This window comes from Mytilus trossulus, chromosome 2 (genome assembly GCF_036588685.1).
Source record: "Mytilus trossulus isolate FHL-02 chromosome 2, PNRI_Mtr1.1.1.hap1, whole genome shotgun sequence".
In the NCBI taxonomy this organism is placed as follows: Eukaryota; Metazoa; Mollusca; class Bivalvia; order Mytilida; family Mytilidae; genus Mytilus; species Mytilus trossulus.
In genome coordinates, this window is record NC_086374.1 from 40,146,349 (window position 1) to 40,167,484 (window position 21,136).

General features: G+C 31.9%; 1 protein-coding gene across 1 annotated transcript; it reads left to right on the plus strand.

Annotated features, from left to right (window-relative positions):
• Nucleotides 1–433: 433 nt before the first annotated feature.
• Nucleotides 434–16,433, plus strand: LOC134705764 (MAM and LDL-receptor class A domain-containing protein 1-like). Its single transcript, XM_063564482.1, has 13 exons — nucleotides 434–537; nucleotides 819–1,003; nucleotides 2,563–2,641; nucleotides 4,382–4,948; nucleotides 5,980–6,071; nucleotides 7,614–7,743; nucleotides 8,784–8,965; nucleotides 11,656–11,737; nucleotides 12,227–12,321; nucleotides 13,376–13,502; nucleotides 13,921–14,099; nucleotides 14,848–14,944; nucleotides 16,334–16,433. Exons 1-13 carry the CDS (start codon nucleotides 441–443, stop codon nucleotides 16,360–16,362), a joined length of 1,941 nt encoding a protein of 646 aa, XP_063420552.1. The 5' UTR covers nucleotides 434–440; the 3' UTR covers nucleotides 16,363–16,433.
• The last annotated feature ends 4,703 nt before the right edge of the window (nucleotides 16,434–21,136 follow it).

Below are 21,136 nucleotides of genomic sequence, written 5' to 3' on the forward strand. Positions count from 1 at the left end.
ACGTTACAAAAGATTTTTTTCCCGAATAGATTTAGACTATAAAAAAATTTTACTTAACAAAACTGAATGGGTTTATGAACGTTTATGTTTCATCTATCTTCAAAGACCAAAAGGATGCTTAGCATCAGACCTTCTTCTACATGTATAATTAAACTCCAAGCAGACCGAAAGCAAACAAAAAACAACATAAAGACAAATTACAGTATACAACATCTACATAAAAACTAAAGCCTGAGCAACATAAAAAAAACTAAAGCCTGAGCAACATAAACCTTACCGAAAAACCGTGGTAATCTCTAGTGCTCCGGGAGGGGAAGTAAATTTTGCTGGAAATGTGATACCTGTCGTGATGCTCATGATATTACAACCCTTAAACATCAAAAGGATATAATCGTTAATATATATTTCAGAAAGCACCTTACATATACTCAGGTCCTCAAATGGCCAAAGAAGGTTTTATATTTCTGTACCTTCATTCATCTGGAAGGACCACGAGTGGCGACAAGGCTGTCATGTCAACACAAATTGACTTCCCAAGTAAGACATTGCATGACCAGTTCAATCTTTTGGAGAAACGGTATATTAATATAGGAATAACTTGATAAAGATAAGAGTAATTGCGTTCTTTTTAATGTTTAACAATTATTTATAACACAAGTACTTGAATAACTTGAAGAAATTTTACCGCTCAATCCATACATTTTTATCTTCCAGTTACATTTTCTCAGTTTACCAGATTGCGGAGCTCTACTCATACTGTATGTTGTTCTTTTCCCCCCGTTATTATCATTTTACCATTTTCTATTTTAATTTTTTAGAGGTAAAACGGTGCCTGTCATTCTGGTATCATATGTATAGCTGGACTGCAGCGGACATGGGTTTTATGAATGTGTTTGTGAGTAATTCAGAAGGTCAAGATGTGTCAGTGTTTTTAAAGAATGGAACACAAGGCAAATATTGGTTGTATCAGGAAATAGATATTCCAGCAGTTGACAATTTGAAGGTTTGTATAGTTTTGTTGCATATCTCATATTGTTTTGGAGTTTTAAGACTCACAATCGCCAACCAATCTAAAACAAAATGTGTATAAGTATATATTCAGAAGAAGAATTTACGATAATAAAAAGTTAAAAGACAAGCAGCATTCTGATTCAAGTTTTATTTAGCAGATTGTGAAAAATTACTGACAGAGGCATATTTTCTAAGAATGTTTCTACCTTCAATGTTTTTTACCTTTCATTGGTCAACACAAATGAATTAAGTCGATAATCGATGTTTTAAATATGGCCAGAATCATTTTAATGAATGGATAACTAAGCTTCATTTTTGAATTGTAAACATAGTTTTCACTCTTTGAAATACAAAGAATTGAGCAAGACTGCGCATAAAAACCAATGCACATGAGAAAATTCAGAGGTGTTACTAAGGGCGACTCATACCTTACGATTTTTGTTAAAACAGCTGTTATTATAACATATTGAACAATTCAAAATATTGATATATTTATATAACAAATGCCTTATATATATTCATAGGTAACATATTGTAGTATTAGAAGTTTTTTCTAGTTGAGAAATGGCGTTCATTTTCAAATAACTATATTGCCTGAATAGTTTCCCGATCTACATAATAAGTTATGTATTCTGTTTTTTAGTATGTGTGTCCGTTCGTCAGTTGTTGTATCCCTCCATCAAATTTCAGGTTAATGTTTTGGTTCAAGCTAGTTTTTCCATGATGGTGTGGTGACATAAACTTAAAATTTTTTATGTGTTTTGGTGTCAGCGTTTTAAGATAAACTCTTCATTAGTGATTTGACGAAATTTTCACAGTTTACTGAACATTCAAAGAATTGTTTTTGAAATCAGTGTATTATCAGGTTAAATGTTTTGCGGTAGTTTATTTAGCATGAACCTATATTATGTCTATGTTATTATTCATAGGATTTGAAAGTTAAAGAAATCAAGGGTCAGGTTTTCCTTAATGTTATGTTAAATATGTTGGTTTGGTTTTTTTTTTAGTTCTTTTTTATGCCCCACTTACTTATTTTTTCTGGTCTATGGATCCGTTCTTCCGTCCGTTCGTCTGTTCATCCATTCGTCCGTTCTTCCGTCTGTCCCGCTTTATGTTAGAGTTTTTTGTCAAGGTAGTTTTTGATTAAGTTGAAAATCAATCAACTTGAATCTTAGTACACATGTTTCCTATGATATCATCTTTCTAATTTCAATGCCAAATCAGAGTTTTAACCCTAATTGCACGGTCCCCTGGATATAAGATATGATAATGCATGTGGGGCATCTATGTACTATAGACACATTTTTGTTCATTTTGAACTCATGTGGGGTTTTTTGCTCCAAATTTGTAATGAACAATATGCTTAGATAGTGTCGCCTTCGTTAACATGCATTTTTAACAAACTTCCAAATTAAACAAGTATCAAAAATTGAAAAGTTCCTCTTCATAGGAACTCGAAAACTTCTGCATTTGTTTTAACGCAAATGACTAAAAGATCTGTGATATCGAGTGAGCTTGTCTTTTTATAAAGAAATGTTTTATTTTACATAGGTGTCATTCGTAGGCACTAGAAATAAATGGCAGTCGTATATGGCGGTTGATGATATTTGGTTGATCCCTGGAACCTGCGGTTTGTATTATTTGAAAGTTAAATATGATAAGTAATACAATATAAAACCAGAAGACAAACACTGGTACGATTGTAAAACAGTTTTGGTTCAATTGATGCAAGAATGAATCATTGAAACGTTGCCTAGGCGATGCACGCAACAAAGTATTTGTAGAGAAGAACTTATTTACATTAGCTGTACAAGGTCCTTTAAGAACAACAGTGATCACCAACGATATAGGTAAAAAAGAAGACACCAACATCTTACAAATTTTAATGTAACATTTCAGAGATAACTAAATAAGTTTTATAACATGTGTTTTTTTTAAACAAAGGTATAGTCATACTTTTTTTAATTAAAATTCTCTTAGATATTTTTCTCTATTTAAAACCAATATGAAATTTAGATGCATGTAAAAATAAATGCACATTAGTTAACCGTTGTTCAAAATTCATAAATCGATTAGGGTAAGAAAATGAAGGTAACACAGTGAAACAGAGAGAATCGCATGAACTCTAGGAGCGATTCCAGTTGCGTCTACAGAGTAAGCGCTTTGTGAATTAACAAATAGTTAGAGTGTCACAATCGGATATGTAGTCTTTAGCGACTCTACTGGTATATAAAGAGATAACACTGCAAAAATATATCGCAGGTACTAGTAATACAGACACATATTGGTCACGCAATTCTTGATGGTAACCGTAAAACTTGAAGGGTCGATTTCAGTTCTTCTTCCTTATAACTCTGTTTGAGCAGATATTGTGTAAAGTGCACCACCTTGTTAACGACGTTCGTAGGGATTAAATATGCACGAACTTTGTGTAATAATTGAGATATGTAAACGCAAAGGATGGAGGAGAAGGTATTTTACTACTGAGAAAGGGGGAGTTTTGGAAAACTAAAATCATCACGTTTGTCACAGTTTCTAGTTTGAAGCCGTCCATCTCTGTCAATATCGTAAAAACAATGATCAAAATACGAGAAGAATCTTTTACTTACGGCAGTATCATAAATTTTACATTAACTGGGATGTAAGAGGTGTAAGCACTCACATACTTTGGGTTATTGAGTGACATTTAAGTGAAATTAAAGAAGCTTGCAAAATGTGTATTTTTCTTTTACTTTTGATTCTGTTCTGTAAGTACGCCAGACGCGCGTTTCGTCTACATAAGACTCGTCAGTGACGCTCATATCAAAATATTTATTAAGCCAAACAAGTAAAAAGTTGAAGAGCATTGAGGATCCAAAATTTCAAAAAGTTGTGCCAAATACGGCTAAGGTAATATATGCCTGGGATAAGAAAATCCTTAGTTTTTCGAAAAATTCAAAGTTTTGTAAACAGGAAATTTGTAAAAATTACCACATTATTGATAATCCGAAGTGTTGACTACTATGTTGGTGATACCCTCGGGGACGAAACGTCCACCAGCAATGACATCGACCCAGTGGTGTAAATAGTTATAAAAGGTACCAGGATTATAATTTATTACGCCAGACGCGCGTTTAGTCTACATAAGGCTCATCAATGACGCTCATATCAAAATATTTATGAAGCCAAACAAGTAAAACGTGGAAGAGCATTGAGGATCAAAAATTTCAAAAAGTTGTGCTAAATACGGCTAAGGTAGTCTATACCTGGGATAAGAAAACATGCATTTGATTTGAATCAAGATAACTTCCAAAATATTACAATGCAAAATAACAGAATGTATTTTAAATATGATACTACTGTGGATAACAATGCATTATTCTTTTGACAGCAAGTCCTTTAACCAGTACAACAACATCGAGCACAACAACGCCAACCACTACAACACCAACTACTACAACACCAACCACTACAACACCAACCACTACAACACCAACAACTACAACACCAACCACAACAACGCCAACAACTACAACACCAACAACTACAACACCAACCACAACAACACCAACTACTACAACACCAACTACAACAACTACAACACCAGCACCAACCACAACAACTACAACAACTACAACACCAGCACCAACAACAACGCCAACCACAACAACACCAGCACCAACCACAACAACGCCAACCACTACAACACCAGCACCAATCACAATAACACCAACCACAACAACGCCATCCACTACAACACCAACCACTACAACGCCAGCACCAACCACTACAACACCAACCACAACAACGACAACTTCAACAACGTCATCTTTTACAACTTCAACCACAACAACGCCAACCACAACACCAACGCCAACAACAACAACACCAACCACTACAACGCCAACCGCTAGTACGCCAACCACTACTGCAAATCCAGGAGTTACTTCGACGTCAGGTAAACTGACCCATTGGTGGCCTTTGGTTGTCATCTGCTCTTTGGTCAGGTTGTTGTCTCTTTGATACATTCCCAATTTCATTTTCAATTTGAATTTTATGTTAAACACGTTATATGAAATTAAAAAAATATAAGTCTTTCATTGATTTCGATGCTTAATATTTGGTTTTCGATGCAATGGTTTGTGGATTGCTTGTATTAAAAGGGATATAGTATGATTGTCAATGCGGCAACTATCGTTAAAAATGTATGTCAACGTTCAGCTTTCAGTAATGACTAATTATTTTACTGTATAGTTAGCTTTAAAAGTTTCCTAGTTTTTAATAAACTTAAAAGATCTCATAAGAGAAAGGCAATTTTCAAATATAAACTAAACGATTAAAAAAAAACTTGTGATAGACAGCAACCAAAGACTACAATCACTAGAATAAATGAGTCTTTTGTCGAACACACACAATAATGTGCCCAGTTTTATTTGTAGAGAACTAATTAGTGTTCACTTTCTTGAGATGTTGTTAAAAGCACAATGCAACACCAACATGTTAAAATAACTTTGACTCAGATTGGTTTGGTCCCTTGAAAATTGTGTTTTAAATTTGTTTGTCGATTTGTATTTAAACAATGATTTTCCTCTTGGTAACTGCTTTCCATTTACCAATTGCAGTAATAAGTGGTGTGAATTGTACAATCTATTGCCACGCGAATATTTAAAATTAAATACAAATAACGTGTAATGTCTTCTGTAAAACGCTATGTTAATGACAAGACTTTGCTCGGTTCACATTTATTTTGTAACTTACAAAAGACAACACAGAAAAAATCCCAATTATAGGAATAATAAAACTTGATACCAACATATGCATATCTTTGACCTACAGGAAAGTTAAAAATCCAACGCGTTAATGTTGTTTTAGGATTTTAAAAATGTGTTCGATTTTGGAATACATCTGTGATTCTATAGGAAAAAAAACATTAAACATACCATTTTAATATAAATTAATCTATTACAATCGCTATCATTATTTTAATAGTTTCATATTTATGTGGATTTGAGTCATCAGAAGATGATTGCATATTTGAAAATTCAAACAATGGCGACTTTGATTGGCAGCTTGGACATACAGTAAGTATACAATAAATTATGTCTAGTTGTGTTGTGTATGCATTTGTTGCGACTGTCATACAAGTGAGAGGTTTTGTGCAATTAAAACCAAGTTCGATTCACCATTTACTACATTTGAAAATTCCTGTACCAAGTCAGGGATATAACAGTCGTTGTCCATTCGTTTGATGTGTTTTGTCTTTGATTTTTATCATTTGAATAGGGACTTTCCGTTTTGAATTTTCCTCGGGAGTTCAGTATTTTTGTGATTTTATTATTTTTGATCTATGTTTTTGTAGGATTTTCATTGTATTTATTGATTAATTTTACAATTGGAAACACCAATTTAAAGCATAGCAAATACTAGTGATTTTAACAAGAAAAGTGCAAATAATGCTGCAGACTAGCAATTTTGTAAATCGACTACATATGTTAGAATTCAGACATGAATTGTGAAATCTGAGTATTTGGGAATAATATTCAAAACGTCACAAATCTCCGTTGCTGAAGGTATGTTGTGATCTATGAAGACTATCAATCTAACGATAGTATCAAATGAATGTCGTCATTTATTAAGAACAAAATATGTTTTACTAATTGTGTGGTATAAGTCAAACGGATCAATACACTTTTTGTATACATTATTCTCATTTTATTCCGTTCAGTCTGATATTAATAATCTCTGCATGCGGTTTTTACAAACAACATCCACAAGAAATTAATATTTTACAAAACAAAATACACTTACTTCTTTTTTGTCCCTTTTCTCCTTCAGTAAAACTTAGCCTTATACCGATAGTGATAACTATTGTAACAATGTGTGTCAGATATAGGATCTTCTTTTTGTAAGTCAATAATCAAAGGACAGGTTTCACACGTATTGACACTTAATTTTTTATGATTTGTTTTTTTTTTACTCAAGAAGTGTTTTTTGTCTCCAGGGTCATCTTTAATTCATGCTTTCACCAAGATATTAACACACAGTTTCGTGTATATACGCGTCCTTTCGTTTTTCGTTTGGAAAACTATGCCTCAGTGTTTGCTAGTAATACGCTTGCGTTTTAAGGAGATTTTGAAAATTTTAATTGGATTTCCTACTAATTCTTTGTATTTTAAGGTGCCATTATACAATTTAATATAAAAATAAACACACTCATGGAGTAAATGTGACTTAATTTACAGAATTATCAATAAAAATGTCATTGTACAATCTTGATAAAAGTGTAGTTTGCACATTGATAGACCTTGACATTGCAAAATGATTATCTTAAAAAAAAACGTCTATGAAAAACAGGAAGACTTTATCCTTTCGATTTTTAAATTTCGAATTTGTTAATAATTTTTTTTTTTTTATGGATAATAATATTTAGATGTGGTACAATATGAAATTCTTTGGTATGAGGCTTGTGCAATATTATTTCTAGACTTGTCTTAGACACAATTTCAACAGTTTGTGCATTGTTGTTACTTGTTGACACTAAGTCAAATACTGCTAGTTAAATAGATGAATACACTTTGCTTGGTGACAGTTTTGTAAGCAAATATGTTTTTTCATTCTCACAGGGAGGAACACCTACATTAGGAACTGGTCCTGCAAATGCATACTCTGGTGATCAATACGCATATATTGAGGTTACTAAAAAAAGGAAAAATAAGGTTGCAATCTTATCAACACTTAACAAAGTTCTAGATGGTATGTAATGATTATTTACATATACGATTAAAGTATAAATGAATTATTTTCACTGCTTATAATTGACAACACTATAAATCGTTATTAAATCCACATAGTTTTATTGCTGTAAAAATGTTTTCATTGATAAATAAACATAAATATAGACTGAATGTGAGTGCACTCTTTCACACGTTCTGTTGTACTCCGTGTGAATAAAAAGAGGATAGCCTGGTTGTTGTTTTTTTTAATTATCAGCCGATTAAAGTATTGCATTTCACGCATGTTAAACAGAAACAGAAATAAATTCATTATGTTGATTTTAACAATATCGTTGTTACTTTCTGAAGCTCTTAATTCATTTTTTATATCACAAAGGAGTAGGTCCGGTAAGGACTCATTTTGGCCTCAAATTTCAGTTTCATGTGACGAAAGATTTTAACCACTTTTTAAACACTTAAGTGTCTATTTTACTTGATTCAATTAGTTTTTGTGAAAGATGTTAACTAATTTAGTCATTAAAAACGACCCGATTCAAGCTAAAATATGAAAAATCTCTCAAATATGCCAAAAAACGTCACTTTTCAGATGGTTTTTGTCAAGAATGAAAGTGGCCGCAGCCGTGTTCATCCACAACCTTTATATATGTTATGTATTATCATAAAATACAACTTACATTTCAATATTAAGGATGAACACGAATGCGGCCACTTTCGTTTTACACGGAAACCGTCTAAAATTAAACTAAAATGATAGAATTTTGAAGATTTCAGTAATTTAGCATGACTAAATGGTGCTACAACCCGATATATGTGTATTGTATTGTCAAAAACAGCCCATATTTATGAAGCAGAAGCATTCAAGTGTTCAATAAATCACTAAAAGTTTACATTTAAACAATTTTGTGAAACTGTTATATTTTGGGGCCAAAAAGGGGTCTTACCGGACCTACTCCTTTATGATACTTATTTTACTGCTTAAATTCACATTACTACAAAATGTACCTTCAAGTAAAACAGAAAGACGATAGAATTCATTTTACAGTTACTTAATTGTTTCAGCCTCAAACTATTGTCTGCAGTTTCACTATCATATGAGAGGAGCTGGCAGTGGAACACTCTCAGTGTCGGTGCAGGAATATGGATATTCATCTAGTTGGGATAACGTGTTTACTGCCAATGGAAATCAAGGAGATCGCTGGATGTTCGCCTCCATTAATATTCCATATCATACCGATCTTTATGTATGTATAAAGTTGACACTAATTTAATTAAAAGATATAGGGTGTTAGAAAAATAATGCAAGTGGAACTAATAAGGTATACACTATGATACGGTCAAACAGTATTTATTGTGGTAAAACTGTAATCTTATGGACGTCTGTTCTTATGGATTCATGGTTCTTTCGAGCTATTTTGTTTGCATTCCTTTTTTAGCTCACCTTGCCTAAAGGGCCAAGTGAGCTTTTCCCATCACTTGACGTCCGGCGTCCGTCGACGTCGTCCGTCGTCGTTACTTTTTACAAAAATCTTCTCCCCTGAAACTACTGGGCCAAATTAAATTAAACTTGCCCACAATCATCATTGGGGTATCTAGTTTAAAAAATGTGTGGCGTGACCCGGTCAATCAACCAAGATGGCCGCCATGACTAAAAAGAGAACATCGGGGTAAAATGCAGTTTTTGGCTTATAACTCAAAAACCAAAGCATTTAGAGCAAATCTGACACAAATATAATTGTTTATCAGGTCAAGATCTATCTGCCCTGAAATTTTCAGATGAATCGGACAACTCGTTGTTGGGTTGCTGCCCCTGAGTTGGTAATTTTAAGGAAATTTTGCTGTTTTTGGTTATTATTTTGAATATTATTATAGATAGAGATAAACCGTGAACAGCAATAATGTTCAGCAAAGTAAGATTTTCAAATAAGTCAACATGACCGAAATGGTCAGTTGATCTCTTTAGGAGTTATTGCCCTTTATAGTCAATTTTTAACCATTTTTCGTAAATCTTAGTTATCTTTTACAAAAATCTTCTCCTCTGAAACTACTTGGCCAAATTAATCCAAACTTGGCAACAATCATCTTTGAGGTATCTAGTTTTAAAAATGTGTGGCGTGACCTGGTCAACCAACCAAGATGGCCACCACGGCTAAATATAGAACATAGGGGTAAAATGCAGTTTTTGGCTTATAACTCAAAAACCAAAGCATTTAGAGCAAATCCGACATGGGGTGTAATTGTTTATCAAATGAATATCTATCTGCCCTGTAATTTTCAGATGAATCTAACAACCCGTTGTTGGGTTGCTGCCCGTGAATCGGTAATTTTAAGGAAATTTTGCTGTTTTTGGTTATTATCTTGAATATTATTATAGATAAGATAAACTGTAAACAGCAATAATGTTCAGCAAAGTAAGATGTACAAATAAGTCAGCATGACCGAAATGGTCAATTGACCCCCTAAGGAGTTATTGTCCTTTATAGTCAATTTTTAACAATTTTTATCAAATTTATAAATATTTATTATCATTTCCACTGATACTACTGGGCCAAGTTCCTTATAGATAGAAATCATTGTAAGCAGCAAGACTGTTTAGAAAAGTAAGGTTTACAAACACACAAAAAAACACCAAAACACAATTTTGTCATGAATCCATCTGCTTCCTTTGTTTAATATTCACATATATCAAGGTGAGCGACACAAGTTCTTTAGAGCCTCTAGTTGTTTTACGTGTTCGGTTTTATTTGTGGTTATTCACCACTTCCGTGTTAACATGAATCTCAATTATATTGTCATTTTTATAAATTTAATTTTGTAAAAGTAAGAATATTCTAAAAACTAAGGATTTTCTTATCCCAGGTATAGATAACCCTAGTCGTATTTGGAACAACTTTATGGAAGTGTGTGTCATTTACGCTATTCCACTTTGTACTCGTTTGGCTTTCTTTACTATTTTGATCTGAGCGTCACTGGTTAGTATTATAAGGACGAAACGCACGTATGGTATATTTAATTATAAACTTGGTCCCTTTGATAACTATTATCATGTCGAAATGTCCTATTTTAATGTTTATTTGTGTATTCCTTTGTACTGAATGTTCTTGCATTAATTTGTACTGTAATCCTGTCATGTAATGTTGTCATATTAGTGTTATATTAATCATTGCCATAAAAGCACGAAGTTTGGCTCGCCGCAAAACCAAGTTCAACCAACAATTTATCTAAATATGTCCAATACCAAGTCAGTGAAATGGCAGTTGTTATGTTTTAGTTTGTATCTATCATCTAGCGCTATATAGCCAGGTTTAATCCACCAGTTTATACATTTGAAAATGCCTGGAAAAAGTCAGGAAAAAGTAAGGAATACGACAGTTGTTGTCCATTCGTTCGATGTATTTTATTGTCATTTGATTAGGGACTTTCCGTTTTTGAACATTCCTCAGTTCAGTATTTTTGTGATTTTACTTTTTTCTGTGTGTGTTGCATTACCGTTTTTGTTTTTTGTAGCACTTCAGTTTTGTTTCGTTTTTTTTCTCTCAATCGATTGATAATTTTCGAACATTGGTATACTACGTTTGCCTTTACTTTTTATACACATCCCGAAAGTGCGAAAAAAATCAGACATACTATGTACTTGGTCAATATAATCTGGACAGATCCATATAAAACGGATTGGCCTCGTCAAAAATCCATAATTGATAATTGTTTATAAAAACAAAATAAACAAAACAATACATAGGAATTGTGGAGTCAATTTTACGAAATACTTTATCATTGTTATATAGTATTCCCAATTTTCCTTTATTTCTGTTATAAGTTTAGAGATTTAAATAAGATATTGACCTTTTTTTATGTGCTCAGGTGCTATCATATTTGACTGGTGATATCTATGATCGAGATACAACTAGTAATCGATGAACTATTTTCTTTATAGATTGAAATTACGGCAGACAAAGGAGGCAATAAAGGTGACATCGCAATTGATGAAATTGTGTTATCGACTGGAGAATGTACTAGTAAGTTACTTCAGCGGCTGTATAGTTCGTATGATAATATCTGTGTTAGACATACACATTATATTGCTTGTGCATATATCAAATCAAATGAGATAATACAATGCAATTTTTTTCATACATTTTCAATACTGTTCAATAGAATACTTTAATATCAATATTTCAACAACTATATAATAAAAAAAAAACAGAAATAAATCAAATATTAACTTGTCTAATTATTTTAAATGGAAGTATAAACAATTAGGACTGACAGGAAAGAATAAACAATGATGTACCGACTTGTCTGTAATACTAAATAAACGACTTTAAAAAAAAATCTTGTTTTATTCGTTAATCTATAATAAATGCTGATGGAATTATGTGACGTTAAAATGATGTTCTTCTTTTCCCTCTCTGAAACCACTATTTGAGTAACATTTAAACGTCAGTTTTCGGTTTCGGATGTAAATCATGCAATGAAAAAAGTATATCTGAAATGTATGTTCACAGATGACTTATTTGTTTGTGGATTTGAGTTATTAGACGAAACCTGCATATTTAGAAACAGCGGCAATGATGATTTTGATTGGAAGCTTGGTCAATTGGTTAGTAAAGTAATAAAATATAGTAATAATAGTATAAATTTATGCAAACAATATAAACTTAGTTATTATGTGTAAGTTTGTGTTTTGTAACAATTGATTGATATCTGTTGTGGCAAATATTTCACGAATATTTAAAACAAATGAGTTGGTTATACCTTTAACAAAATAATAAAAATGTTTATTGTGAACCCTTTAACTGGTTTTGAATTTGTAATGCTGATTTTCATGTCCCGTCAACATGGAAGAAATTGAAAAATCACAAATACATTAAGGTTTATACCCCAACAAATTAGCTGTCATGGTTAAATTAAATGTTTGTGTATGTGCTGAATCAATTGAGTGTGTATACATGCCATTTATGTCCAGTTGTTTGTTCTTATTACAATTACAATTATAACACAGTGTTGACTGTTGATACCTAATTATTTACATCTTTATTTAGTATGTCTGGGTTTTTTGTTCATAAATTGGTTGTCAATATATTGGAATTATATGAGATGTCAAAGTATCACCAATTTAATTGTAAAACGTATAATACAATCACCATACTATATCCAATGTGTAGAATAGTAATTGTACAAGTTAAACTAAAATTTCCATTCTATAAAGAATTATGATAGACTATACATACGAATAAAAATTACAATGCATTATGAGTATATAATTATCATCTTTATAAAAAAAATCAATCTGTTTTGTTAAATACAGGTATCCTGTCTAAACAAAAAACTGCGTTTTAAAAACTATCGATCAAGTATATAAAATAAAAAACATGCAAGGGAGAGTGGTTAGCTACATATATTAACAGGTTTTATCTATCATTTTCTACATAATTCCTGTACCTGGTTAGGAATATGACAGTTTTTTCCATTCGTTTGATGTTTTTGAGCTTTTTAGTTCGCCATTTGATCAGGGACTTTCCATTTTGAATTTTCCTTGGAGTTTAAAATTTAGTTTTATTGTTATTTTGTAACACATATCGAACTGAATAACTGCATTATCAATACATATAATTGTGATATTATACTAATTTAATATCGTTTTCGCTAATTAGAACACACCAACACTAAATACTGGACCAACTGATGCATATTCCGGCAATCAGTATGCTTATATTGAAGTAAATAAGAAGGAATCGAGAGCAGTTGCTGTTTTATCGACAGACGGTACAGTTTTAGCAGGTATTTAACATATATTGCAATCATCTTTTAGTCACTGGTCATAATAGTGTATAATATTTATATTTTTACAAGATTTTATATTAAGTATGTGAATGGTTTAAATGCAGCTATTTTTTTCAGCTAAAAAAAGTGAATTCGAAAAATATTGGTTACTAAAGACAAGACTAAATACAGTATTCATGTATCGAATGATTGCATCGCTTATCCAATTGCAATGTTTCTCCCTTTTCACAAAATACCGAACGTGAGAAGTAACAATAAATGTCCACACATTAGTATAATTTACTCCGTTTTCCTTCTCATATTTCCACAAGATGTATAGGCTGAAAATTCAAATCTGAAATATGCATTAGTCAATTAAAATCAGAGCAGAGCGGTGCAAAAGTTAATACGCTTTAAACATCTAATTTTATTTCAGCTTCCAAATATTGCCTCCAGTTTTACTACCATATGTACGGAGCTCATATAGGAAATCTTGTAGTTTATATAAAAGAGAATGGTTCCGATATGTGGGAAATTGTGTTTACAAAGGATAAAGATCAGGGAAATCAGTGGAACCATGCATGTTTGAATTTATCGTATCAGAATGAAATCACTGTACGTATATATTGTTCAGGCTATGTGTCAATTTATGTTAAGTTATTACTTTCTATGTGGTTTTAAAAGTAGATGTTCACTCACTTTAAAAGTCCATTTATAAATAATTACTGCTCCATACATAATACATCTCTTCAACCATTTTGATTATTCAGCCAAATGAATTTAAAAATCAGCAACAAGTGCATACATACATGCATTATTTAATGGAAATGAAGAATTGCGTGTTGTTCATTTGTAAAAAATATTTGCTACCACACAAGAAAAAGAAAAAGTCTCAAAAATGCCTCCAAGAAAGAGAAAAACAATAACATATGATCACTGCAAAGTAAAAATGTAATGTAGCTGAAATTAAATATGAATGATTTTCCTTATTTTGATAACTGACTATAAGTGTATATAAGGGCATATATGCGAACTTAAATCAACAAATTGCTGGCAATATGATTCAAACAAACATAAGAAAAAGTGTTATAATTTTAATATTACAAAATAAACATGTCAACTTGGCATTCAAAGTAATAAGTTACTTTTCTGTAAGGCTGTGGTAAGAGCAGTGCAAATACATTAAGGAAATGCATAACAGTTTACCTAAAATATACAATATGCCATACTTGTACCAACTATGAATGGAAAAACATAAACATAGTGCAACCGGAACTCAAAGCCTTTTGTCCTTTCTAGCTTGTTACTTTATTTGAAAAAGAACGGCAAAAAAATATAATTACATGATCATTTCTGTATTCAGATTGAAATAGAAGCAAGCAAAGGAGGCCAAACCAGTAAGAACAACAAAGGGGACATATCAATTGATGATATTCAGTTGTCTACTGGTGCTTGTACATGTAAGCTTTCTTTTTTATTTGTCCGACAATTAAATAACCTTAAATGCATATAACTCATAGATCGCAACCTTTGAAGGTTTATATCTCTTACTACATGTTTGAACGTGACCGTGTTACATATTGTATTCCAGATTATAAGTTTGTAAAAATCAAAGCATATTTGTTTTACAGATAACATTATTTATTTACCTGTTGATATAATAACATACATATTTATAATCCGCCTTTATTTATGTATAAAGTAAAATTTTAAAAAATAATGAATTCCGAGGAAAATTCAAAGCAGAAAGTCCCTTACCAAATGGCAAAATAAAAAGCATAAAACATCAAACAAATGGATAACAACTGTCATATTCCTGACTTGGAACAGGCATTTTCTTATGTAGAAAATGGTGGATTGAATCAGGTTTTATAGCTAGATAAACCTCTCACTTGTTTTATTTTTAACCATGGTGTTGTCAGTTTATTTTCTATCTATGAGTTTGACTCTCACTCTGGTATCTTTCGTCCCTCTTTTATGTTTAGGATTGCCTATAAGAGTGGACTGTGGAATTTAAAGTGACTGCAATTACTTTCATATAATGTATATAAAGTTTAGTCAAATCTCCAAACATGGAATTTAATTGCTTTTAGTATAAGCTATTTTGATACTTACTTTATATAATAAATGTTCGCTTCCAAAATCCAAGAAGCGTTAGCCCCGAAAATAGTGGAAGTCTATTGTCATAGTTCCTTGATATTAATGTATACATGTGGTTATTATGAAGGTAGATGAGTGCCTAAATTATAATTCCTAGATTTATTTTTTAATAATTTGCCAAAATGTAGTTTATATTATGCTTTAAAAACAAATAAGGAAAAGAATGGGTCACTGGGCTTATTTTCACGCCACACGGTGTTCAAAATTGACAAATTTTGTATAGATTCTGCAATAAAGCTTAATATACACCATAGAACTTTGAGATAATATACGAGAAGATGGCTTTAATAGTATGCTTTCAGTTAAGATAAAGAAACAATGGGGTCACCGGACCGGTTATCGTGCTACATTATAAAATAGGTAAATTCCTAACACATTCTTTTGTAAAAGTACCTTAATCTGATTTATTTGCCCTTGCATTTGAGATGCCTCCCCTTATGTGGCAAAATTGAACAATCAAAATTGTAAAAATACTACCATTAATATGATAAAACATGTCATTTTCTATATCGAAGTGGAAGTTCTTACACATGAATAATCTTCTATACTGCACATTCTATTAAAGATCTAGACCTTGTTTTCTAATATTTCCAAATTCAAGATTGAGGAAGACACCCTATCTACCTTAAGCATTCTCCTGAAAGAGGAATCAATTTCTTGTAAAATAACGAGTATGTTTTCTCTTACAGGCCAATATATCGACTCTCACCTGAAGTAGGTTTGATTACAGAAAGACAAAAAGACTGGAATATATCTGAATACGAAAACAAGGACTTATCAAAATATAATAGACTAATATAATCATACTAGTATTTGTTTTACATTGAGAATTCATTATCTGCAGATTGTAAATAGGTAAATCCATGTCATGTGTGTATATTTATTTCTTTATCAGAATATATATTTTGCAAGTGACGAGGGTTTTTTTGTTAAAAAAAATTTAGTACCGTTCAAAACATTATAGGTTATTTCTTACATAATTTATAATTTATTCTACTCACAAGGAAGCTATTAAACCAAGAATTCCAAATGGTGAAGTTGAAATTTGAAAGTTGATTTGGTTCGTGTTGCTTAGTCTTTAGTTTTCTATGTTGTGTCTTCTGTACTATTATTTGTCTGTTTGTCTTTCTATTTTTAACCATGGTGTTGTCAGTTTATTTTCTATCTATGAGTTTGGAATTTAAAGTGACTGCAATTACTTTCATATAATGTATATAAAGTTTAGTCAAATTTCTCCAAATATGAAATTTAATTGCTATACGTATAAGCTATTTTAATAGATGTTAGCGTCTGAAATCTGAGGGGCGTTAGCTCCGAAGATACTGGAATTCATCTTATGTAAAACCGGATTCAATCCACCATTTTTTTCTTAAAATATCCTGTACCAAGTCAGGAATATGGCAGTTGCTGACGATTATATGTTTTAATTAATGTCGGACAACCAAAACATGTTTGTCCTTTAAGCTTTTTATGGTATATACTATACATATATATACTTCATCACCATTAAGAAAAACATGACCAGTAGGAGAAGAAGCATAATCCTCATCTTATTTTGCCATCCAGTATAGGTCTTGTGTGAATCAGATGTTGATACTCAAATATTTAAAGACTTGTTAGGGTGCTTACAATATATAATCATTCTCGTTATGCAATAGTAAACTAATTGATATTTCTACGCTTTATATTAGTATTCATTATGAAAAACAATACTCCATCTTTGCGGCATAAAATAGAATGTTCATCTCAGGTAATAAAATATGTTTATGTTTTTGCATAAGAACATCCCTGTATGACATTTGTTATCCATTCGTTTGATGTGTTTGAGCTTTTGATTTTTTTTAAACTTGTTTTATAACAGGCATTTGACATTCTTTTGGAAAACAACTATGTCATTTTGAACCGACTTGGTTCTAATTTCCAATGAATCAGACGCCCTTAAAATCCATCTCGAGAAAAGCAAAAGGAAGCTGAAATATTTTACTTCACTATATAAATGTATTTGTAACTGAATAGTATTTTTATCACAATCAAAGAAAAGCTTGTTTCTAGAAATTTACAAAGAGAGTCTACGATAAAACAAAGGATTCCAGTTGGGTTTGTAGCATTTTGTAAAGCAACCTCCAGACCTGGTACATCACCCAATTAAATGTTCGATAGTATAACTGCTCAAAAGGAACCCATTAAATTAAGAAATCAAAGTAGAAAAGTTAAAGTCAACCATTCCAAAGTTTTGATAGATCCATCATATTTTAGTAAGCCTTTTTATTGAATGTTGAAGATGACCAAGAATACGTTCCACGCATCCTCCCAACAGTCCCGTCTTCTTATCTTTATATATGTCATTACAAATACCATTTATCATAAAATCTTGTCTAGCACTATCACCACGTGTGTCACGTGTGTAGAATGAACTTCCTAGCACTCATTTGCACCTTATTTTATTCTAAGGATTGATGGAATTCGTATTGCTCAATTTTTGGTTTTCTATGTATTATTTGGTCCTGGAAATGTCTTTTCAAAGGTTTTTTTATTCTACCATAGTGTTGTCTGTTTCATTTGATTTATGATTTTCGATTGACTCATTGGTATCGCCTCTCGTTTTACAATATGTTAAATTCCTAATTCAGTACAAACTGGATGACAAAAACATTGCGGTATATATACCATCTATTATTCCAATGAATCAATTCGGAAGCACATATTTATCTTTTTCTCTGAAGATAAGATGGTGATCTGTACCAAATTTAAAACAACAATCAGGAATAGTATTGGTATATGAGAAAGGTTATAATGACCAGTCACTTTATTCTTTCTGTTTATATCTTGAATTAGTTTTCAAGCTGTAAATTTGTCAGATTTAAACACGATAACCAGAAAGTATATGCGTGTTCTGCAGTTTTGAAAAGCCTTTAGACAAACCATATATCGCTTTTTAAGGGTACATTAAATTCCTTCTGTTTTTTGTTTTTTTATCTTAATTTATGTCTTCTTCACCTTTCACTGAGATTTGAACATTGTTAAAGTACTGTTGCTTTGATTTATATGGATGGTACAATTCAATATAGTCAAAATGTCAAAATCGTGAACAGGACACAATTGGTTAAATTACCAATAACAAATGTACTATGATGTCTTGAGATATAAGGCTGCGAAGATATTCGATATGGAGTCGAATCATAGATATAGTATATCGCTGTTTAGGGCATTATGATGACCGCAAATCTTCTGTAAAAATATATGAAATTATCATTTTATAAATTGTGAGCGTCTGAACACCTCTCCTCGATTGTGTTCGAAGACACATTGGGTTTGCCTGAGAGTTTGAAACTCAGTTTCATGCTTGCAAATGAAATCCTTTGTTTTGTAAGAATATGTATCTGACCGATATAGATCTTTTTGTAACGATTATATTTTGGTCGAAAGATGTGTTTTGAAGAAGGATTTATGCCTTACAAATACTAATATAAATAGGTAATTTGTAAACTGTCATTCTTTTTATGAAGCTATTAACATTCTGAAAACAAGCAGCAGTCAACAAAATTTAAGTCTATCCTAATTTACATATTTAAGATTTTTTCGTTGGTCAAACTCTCTGTGAAGTGGTACTTTAAAATCTATTACACACGTAAAATTGCTGATAAAACCAAACGGACCAATAGTAAATACAAACCTAAATAAGAAATTAGAGTTTTGCATTTGGGGATCCATTCCTTTATTCAAACATTTCAACAATCTTATGATAACAATAACATATATATATATATATAATTAAAATAGTAAGTTGTACGTCATTTTGAATTCTTTTGAACTAAAAAAAAAGTTTAAGCCGTTTTTATTGTGGTCCTTAAAAAGGGAAATGGACGCAGCTTTACCCGTCTAAAACTTAGTATGACTCTCTAAGATTGAAGCTTAGAGAAATGTTCGATTTGAACTGGATGCAAACTATGTATTTATAAGTAAGCATTCCGCAATATTCTGATTTTTAACAAATGTCTTTTCGGTTTTAAAAGAGCATAATAAGACAGGTAATAAAACTCATATCGTCATTATATATAATTGACTGACCATAATAAAAGTTTATGACCGCAACCATCTCCCTGTGTTCAAATCATATAATATGTTCTAAAGTATTGTTTCGGGTGTGTACATTTCATCAGACAAATAAATATGCTTGTAAAGAAAGAAAAAACAATAAATAGCAAATAGTCCCACTGAAGTTATAATTGAATTCAAAACATAAAACGATCACAGTATTATTCAACTATTTCTTCTTTTTGTTTTAGTGTTCAGCCATCCAGTCTTTTGTCAATACATACAATATAACGACTTAACATACTGCATTTCACCACTTTACACTTAAAAAGCATCCAAAGTCACTGTTGTCACTCCTTCTAGTTTCTATTTCTATTGGTATGCATTCTTACATGATCGATGTGCTCTCTAACACGATCGATGTGCATTTTAACAATTGGTGTACATTCTAATACTATTGGTGAACATTCTTACCCGAGTGTGTGCATTCATCCACGATTGGTGTGCATTCTACACGATTGATGTACAGTCTAACACGATTGATGTGCATTCTAATTTAATTGGTTCATTCTTATACGAGCGATGTGTATTCTGACACGATTGGTGTACATTCTAAAACGATTGGTGCACATTTTAACCCAATTGGTGTGCATTCTAACCCAATTGGTGTGCATTCTAACACGATTTGTGTGAATTCGTCTACGATTGATGTGCATTCTAACACGATTGGTGCACATTTTAACCCGATTAGTGTGCATTCTAAACCAATTGGTTAAAATTCTAACACGATCGGTGTGCATTATAACACGATTAGTGTTCATTCTAACACGATTTGTGTGCATTCTAACCCGATTGGTGCGCATTCTAACACGATTGATGTACATTCTAACACGATTGATGTGCATTCTAGCTGGATTGCTTTGCATTCTTACACGATCAATGTGCATTTTTAAACGATTGGTGTACATTCTAACACACCTAGTTTAAATTATACCACGATCGGTGTGGATTTTAACACGAATAGTGTACATTATAACACGATTGGTATACATTCTAACACGATTTGTGTGCATTTCTAACCGATGGGTGTGCATTCTAATCCGATTGGTGTACATTCTAACCCGATTGGTGTATATTCTAACCCGATTGGTGTACATTCTAACCCAATTAGTGTGCATTCTAACCCAATGAGTGTGCATTCTAACCCTATTGGTGTATATTCTTACCCGATTGGTGTATATTCTAACCCGATTGATGTGCATTCTAATCCTATTGGTGTACATTCTAACCCGATTGGTATATATTCTAACCCGTCGGTGTGCATTCTAACCAAATTGGTGTACATTCTAACCCGATTGGTGTATATTCTAACCCGATTGGTGTACATTCTAACCCGATTGGTGTATATTCTAACCCGATTGTTGTGCATTCGAACCCGATTGGTGTACATTCTAACC

Excerpts from the sequence above, each read along its gene's own strand:
- LOC134705764 (XM_063564482.1), top strand. The coding sequence starts at position 441 with ATGGCCAAAGAAGGTTTTATATTTCTGTACCTTCATTCATCTGGAAGG. Across the intron at positions 4,949-5,979 it reads AGGAGTTACTTCGACGTCAG|TTTCATATTTATGTGGATTT; the intron begins GTAAACTGACCC and ends TTATTTTAATAG. Across the intron at positions 14,100-14,847 it reads CGTATCAGAATGAAATCACT|ATTGAAATAGAAGCAAGCAA; the intron begins GTACGTATATAT and ends TTCTGTATTCAG.